Below are 6911 nucleotides of genomic sequence, written 5' to 3' on the forward strand. Positions count from 1 at the left end.
AGGCCATAAGGGTGGTGTCATCTGCATATCTGAGGTTATTGATATTCCTCCTGGCAATCTTGATTCCAGCTTGAGTTTCTTCCAGTCCAGCGTTTCTCATGATGTACTCTGCATATAAGTTAAATAAACAGGGTGACAATATTGGTATAAATACATGTATACATGTAATGGCATGTAGCACAGATCAATAAATATCAGCCACTTTATCACTGTTATTTTTGTTATATAGCTTTCATTCCATTTGAAAATCTACCTTAATTTTAAGGAACTCCTTAGGGGTGGAAATGATTAAAACTGATTTTAAGGCACATTTGTTTCTATTAGTTAATAAAAAGTTCATTAAAAAAAAATAATAGTTTTATTGTTTATTTTTTGGCCTCGCCATGCAGCTTGTGGTAGCTTAAACCCCTGAGACGTGGGATGGAATCTGGGCCCTCGGCTGTGAAAGCACCAAGTCTTAACCACTGGACTACCAAGGAATTCCCACTTTGTTGTATTTGGAAAATGTCCCTCCTTTATGTTCCTCTTTGTCCAATTTTAACAAATATGATCAGTGTTTGGATATGGTTTCTACAAGCAGCAGCCACTTTAATGAAAGTGGTGTGGTGGTGAATGGCAAGAAATACATTCAAGGACAGCAACTTTTTGATGTTTTAATTTTTATTAGGGTATAGTTGCTTTGCAATGTTCTGTTAGTTTTTCCTGTATGATAAACTGAATCAATCAGCTATATGTATACATATATCCCCTCTCTTCTGCATTTCCTTCCCATTTTGGTCACCACAGAGCACACCCCAAAGTTCACTGCATTACTATTTACAATAGCCAGAACATGGAAGCAACCTGAACATCCATCATAGAAGAATGGGAGAGAAGATGTCATACGTATATACAATGGAATATCACTCAGCCCCGAAAAGGAACGAAATTGGGTCATTTGTAAAGATGTGGATGGACCCAGAGACTGTCCTACAGAGTGAAGTTACTCAGAAAGAAAGGGCAGCAACTCTTAACAAGAAAACTAGTTAGCAGAGAAAAATCTATCAGTCACTTTAGAAAGAATAAAGTGTACATGGGAACTGTGAATTTCTCTGTTTTTGCTTTCCTTCTTTCTTCCTTAAAGCTGAATATTTCTTGACAGTGAATGAAATCTGAGAGGATTTAGGAGACTTCTGTTTGGAAACCACGCCAATCTGAATGACTCAAGTATTAATTTTGACAGGTGCACCTGCATTTATTTTCAGCAAACAATGCCAAGATATTCTATCCAACCAAATAAAAGAAAGCAAATACTTTAATTTTAGGTCACTGAGCAGGTGTCTCATATTTAGGCAAAACCTGTTTGTTAAACATATGCCCAACTGAAAGTTGTAAGAATGGATGAATTAATATAAAATAATGACTTTAAATGACTGACAGTAAACTGTGTTTCTGTTAACGTATCTGTACAGGTTGCACTCCCCCTGGCCCCCACCAAATGACATCATTTGCCCTCCTTCCTTCAGCAGCAATACTGGGTACCCGTTTTCCTATATGTTTGGCAACTTTCCTTTTCAGTCTTTTTCAATCTTTTCCAACCCAATAGTTGAAAAGTTTTGTCTTCATTTGCATTTACATGATTTTTAAGGTTGAAAAATCTTCCAAGTATTGATACTTATTGACTACTTATTTCCTTTGAGAATTGCCCATTTTCCTATTGGTATTTAACCTGTTACTGGATTTTAGAGCTTTATGACTAAAAATACTATGTTTTATATATGTTGCAGATATTTTTCAGTCTGTGTTGTCCCTTTGGCTTATTTTTTAAAAAATTTTATCTTAAAAAGTTCAGTCTTATGTAGTGATCTACTGATTTTTTTTCCTTTATGGTTTTATCTTTGTTTATATGTATAATACAGCTGCTGCTAAGCCGCTAAGTCACTTCAGTCGTGTCTGATTCTGTGCGACCCCATAGACAGCAGCCCACCAGGCTCCCCCGTCCCTGGGATTCTCCAGGCAAGAGTAATGGAGTGGGTTGCCATTTCCTTCTCCAATGCAAGAAAGTGAAAAGTAAAAGTGAAGTCGCTCAGTCGTGTCCGACTCTTAGTGAACCCATGGACTGCAGCCTACCAGGCTCCTCCACCCATGGGATTTTCCAGGCAAGAATACTGGAGTGGGGTGCCATTGTCTTCTCCGTGCATAATACAGGCATACCTCATAGATTCTGCAAGCCCAGTTCCAGATCACTACAATAAAGCAATCTCACCACAAAGTCACACCAATTTACTGTACAGAGAATATAAAAGTTCCATTTGCAGTATACTATAAGTCTATTAACTGTACAACAGTATTATATCTTAAAAAACAATGTAGACACCTTAATTTAAAAATAACGGTGTTCGGAAAATGGCATCAATATTGCTCGATACAGGATGGCTACAAACGTTTGTAAAAAATGCAGTATCTGCAAAATGCAATAAAATACTATAAGAGGAGTATGCCTATAGGGGTTTAGACACACTAACATCAGTTATTCATTCATAAATCCTTTTTAGTTTCTATTTTTTTCATTTAATTTTATTTACTTTGAATCTATCCTGTCATAAAGTAGGAATCATAAAGTAGGAATATTTACCACCACCACCCCTCCACCCCCTGGGCTTTCCAGGTGGTGCTAGTGGTAAAGAATCCCCGACCCCCCTGTCAATGCAGGAGACGTAAAGAGACATGGGTTCGATCCCTGGGTTGAGAAGATCCCCTGAAGGAGGACAAGGCAACCACTCCGGTATTCTTGCCTGAAGAATCCTTTGACAGAGGAGTCTGATGGGCTACAGTCCATATGTTGCACAGTCAGACACAACTAAAGTGACTTAGTACGTATGCACCCATGCTCCAGCTCTCTCCCCAGTGGAGTTAGCTAGTTTCTTCAAGATCATTTACTGAATATTTTCTCTACATTTTATTTGATATGCTATCTTTATCACAGGCTATATTTTTATACCATATATCCTTTGTTCCAAAATATTTATCTTTTAGAATTTAAAGTTTCTGCCATTGGTACTCATCAGTCACTGAAGAGAACGTGTATCATAGTTGGCATGGCCTTTGTATGTGAAAATTTAGACAGATAAGAATATTTCAAGAGGATGACCATCTGCATTACTGGGACCTTGTGTAGCTGAATTTCAATTTTACTTGGGTCTGTTACTAACTCTTAAATTCTTCACAAGAGTACACACCAAAATTCAGCCTTTGAAGAAAATACTGTATATTTTGCCTACCTGCCAGAAGATATTGTAGATATCTCAAAATTAGATCATGTACTTTTTTAAGCTATGCATGCATGCACGCAAAGTAGCTTCAGTCATGTCTGGCCCTGTGCAACCCCATAGATCGCAGCCCACCATGCTCCTCTGTCCCTGGGATTCTCCAGGGAAGAATACTGGAGTGGGTTGCCATTTCCTTCTCCAATGCATGCATGCATGCTAAGCCGCCTCAGTCATGTCCAACCCTGTGCGACACCATAGACGGCAGCCCACCAGGTTCCTCTGTCCACAGGATTCTCTAGCCAAGAATACTGGAGTGAGTTGCCATTTCCTTCTCCATTTCTAAGCTATAAGAGGGTAATCTAGTCAAGGCTATGGTTTTTCCTGTGGTCATGTATGGATGTGAGAGTTGGACTGTGAAGAAGGCTGAGCGTCGAAGAATTGATGCTTTTGAACTGTGGTGATGGAGAAGACTCTTGAGAGTCCCTTGGACTGCAATGAGATCCAGCCAGTCCATTCTGAAGGAGATCAGCCCTGGGATTTCTTTGGAAGGAATGATGCTAAAGCTGAAACTCCAGTACTTTGGCCACCTCATGCGAAGAGTTGACTCATTGGAAAAGACTCTGATGCTGGGAGGGATTGGGGGCAGAAGGAGAAGGGGATGACAGAGGATGAGATGGCTCGATGGCATCACGGACTCAATGGACATGATTTTGGGTGAACTCTGGGAGTTGGTGATGGACAGGGAGGCCTGGCGTGCTGTGATTCATGGGGTCGCAAAGAGTCGGACACGACTGAGTGACTGAACTGAACTGAACTGACTGATGACCAGTTTATGTGTGATAAAGAACTACCCCTTAGCAACAATGGTGAACTGAAATTCTTGTTGACTTTCAATCACCAGTTAAACAGACATTCTGACAGAACAGTAGACTTAGTAACTCCTTCATCCCACCAAAAACTATTATAAACATCACGACTAATGACAAAAATCAGTGAGTTGGGGCTCTCCTAGCATTCTAAGAAACACAAGATTATTTCCCAGGTTTTTGAAATTTTAAGACATTTTGTAAAATCTTTTTCTTTTGGTTGCTTTTCCTAGCACGTAGTAGACGGTCCAAAGCATATACAACCATGTTCTCTTTAAATGCTGCACTACAGGTTTCCTTTCTCGAAGACCTTCCTTCCCTTAAAATCTATTAATGTCCTTCCTGACCATTATTTCCTAAGAGGATATCGCTTCTGACCCTTTTGCTGAGCTGTCCAAGGTTCCCAATGACTACAGGGAGCACTAAATCCAACTTGTTTAACCCAAGCTGTCTTCCTGGTGGTCTCAGCCTGGAGTGAATTATCGCACCTTCTAAATTAACTGACTAAACATCCTAGGTTAGACAGAAAGGTAATTAAATGAGTTATTTTATTCTACAAATACTTAAAAGCAACCCAGACGATATCCTGTGATTGGTTAAAAATGATTTTTAATGTATTTAAGTGATAATTTCTTCACATGTATATGCTTATTATCATGAGGAAAGGTTTAGAAAGAAGGGATTTTTTTTTGCTGTTGTTTGTTTTGGCATTTATTTTAAGGGAGTAAATGAGCTTGGGTTTCTTTTTAACAATTTTGTGAAGTAAAGGTATGCTCTGATGAGAGTAGAAAATAAATTTTCAGCATCTATTCACTAACCTAAACAAAGAAACAAAACTTTCATGCTGCCTTTAAAGTTAAACACACCTGGCAAGTGATAATGATGCCACAAAAATTCTAGAGTGTTGTGTAAAAGAGCAAAGGCATTTGGGGATGTTGCGAGTTCCACATGACCAGACAGAAAATGCAAGTCATCAGCTAAAGAACAATAAGGATAGCAAATGCTTATGTTTTTATGTGCTAGGCACTATAAACAATTTATATATATTATATCATAGTATCATACTTGCTTTGCATAAAACAATAAACAAGCTCTATCCAACCATTATAAACCATCAGACTGTGGCTATTCTCACTTTATGGTTATGGGCACATAACTGGAGATACAGTAACATAAATGTGAGTTCCTAGACTGGTGAACTAATAAAAACAGTCTTTAAGGCCTACATTAGATGCTAACGGTAGATCTATAGAGGTTAATTTTAAAGTGCGTATCTGAAGAAGCCTCAGCCTCTGCAATATCACATAGATTAATATTTTTACAAGTTCATAAACATTAAATTAATATGGGACAATCTACAAAAAAACAAAAACAAAAACAGCTCTTTAAGAGGCATCCAGTCTTTTATAGACTTCTTCAATGAAGGTGAACATGTGCTTCATCTGGGATGAATTATGGAGAACTTCCAAGTCCTTCAGAAGACTGTTCTGATTTGGAATTAGCGTCAGAATTTCTCTCTGTGGGCATGATAGAATAATTCATTTTTTAAATTTTATTTTTTTATTGATATGTAACTGACATGAACATTATATTAGCTTCAGGCATACAACATAATGATTTGATATTTGTATACACTGCAAAATGATCACCACAGTTAAGTCTAGTTAACATCTATCACCAAACATGTTACAAATTTTTTTTTCCTTGTGATGAGAACTTTCAGATCTACTTTCTTAGCAACTTCCAAATATACAATACAGTATTAACTCTAGTCACCAGCTTATACATTACCTCCCCATTACTTATTTATAAGTAACTGGAAGTGTGTACCTTTTGACTTTACCCATGTAATTAGTTTTTAACCTTTCACTATGAAAAATGTTATATGTATTGATATGTTATTTAGAGAGAATGATATAATAATAATCTTATATAATCACTCAACTGCAATCATCAACTAATTGCCATTCTTCTTTTAAATCTATATTATTCTGTTTCCTCTCTGCCTATTCCCATTCCTCTCACCCTACGTAGATTTTAGATAGGAAAATTTTTGTTACTTTTTGAGAAAACATACAGACTTTCTACCAGGGTAAACAGTGACACTACAGTATCTATTGGGGTCCTTTGAAAAAAGATAAGTTATCAGTGTGCGGCCTACTACAAATAGGACATAGTATACTATTTTAGGAAAGGTTACATGCAATTATTAGAAGCATAAACAAAGCAACTGTCAGAATTTACTTCCAGAAATCTACCCTACAGCCATGACTATACAAACGTGTAATAATGCATATACAAAGGTGTACATAGCATTACCTGTACTAGAAAAATTATTTATTTCCAAAATCTCCACAAATTATATTATGGCACATCTATATAATGGGATGTTATACAGCAACTAACAAGCATGAGATGTTCAAACTATACCATCATATGAGAAACATAATTTTCCCTTACAGTGTATATCATAGATTTCATTTGTTTAAAAGAAGTAGCATATAATGTTTTTACATATATGAAATTTATAACTGGTGATGCAATTAATATGGTAAACTGTAAGTACTTACCTGAAGGATGGGTGCTCTGAGACTCTTTTGAGAAAGTTCAGGAAGAGAGAGTACCCCATTATCTATTTGAAACATCTAAAGTAGAAAAATAAAGCTATAGATTATTTTGTAAAGCTAGACTGTTTCAAAAAGTTGATTTCTCTTATTACACTCAAAAGCTGTCTGGGTAAAATCTAATAATGAAAAATTATATCCATATTCTAGCAGTAACTTTTTTTTTTTTTTGG

General features: G+C 36.8%; 1 protein-coding gene across 1 annotated transcript in view; it reads right to left on the reverse strand.

Annotated features, from left to right (window-relative positions):
• Window positions 1–4706: 4706 nt before the first annotated feature.
• The window catches only part of CENPQ (centromere protein Q), a 17861-nt gene continuing 15656 nt past the window's right edge, over window positions 4707–6911 (reverse strand). Inside the window, exons 8-9 of the mRNA XM_010863039.1 lie at window positions 6685–6761; window positions 4707–5631 (exon numbers count right to left, since the gene is read on the reverse strand). Coding sequence (XP_010861341.1) covers window positions 5500–5631; window positions 6685–6761 — 209 coding nt within the window. The 3' untranslated portion in view covers window positions 4707–5499. The remainder of the gene's footprint in view (window positions 5632–6684; window positions 6762–6911) is intronic.

The sequence above is a fragment of the Bison bison genome, unplaced genomic scaffold, assembly GCF_000754665.1.
Source record: "Bison bison bison isolate TAMUID 2011002044 unplaced genomic scaffold, Bison_UMD1.0 scf7180017864487, whole genome shotgun sequence".
NCBI classification, from domain to species: domain Eukaryota; kingdom Metazoa; phylum Chordata; class Mammalia; order Artiodactyla; family Bovidae; genus Bison; species Bison bison.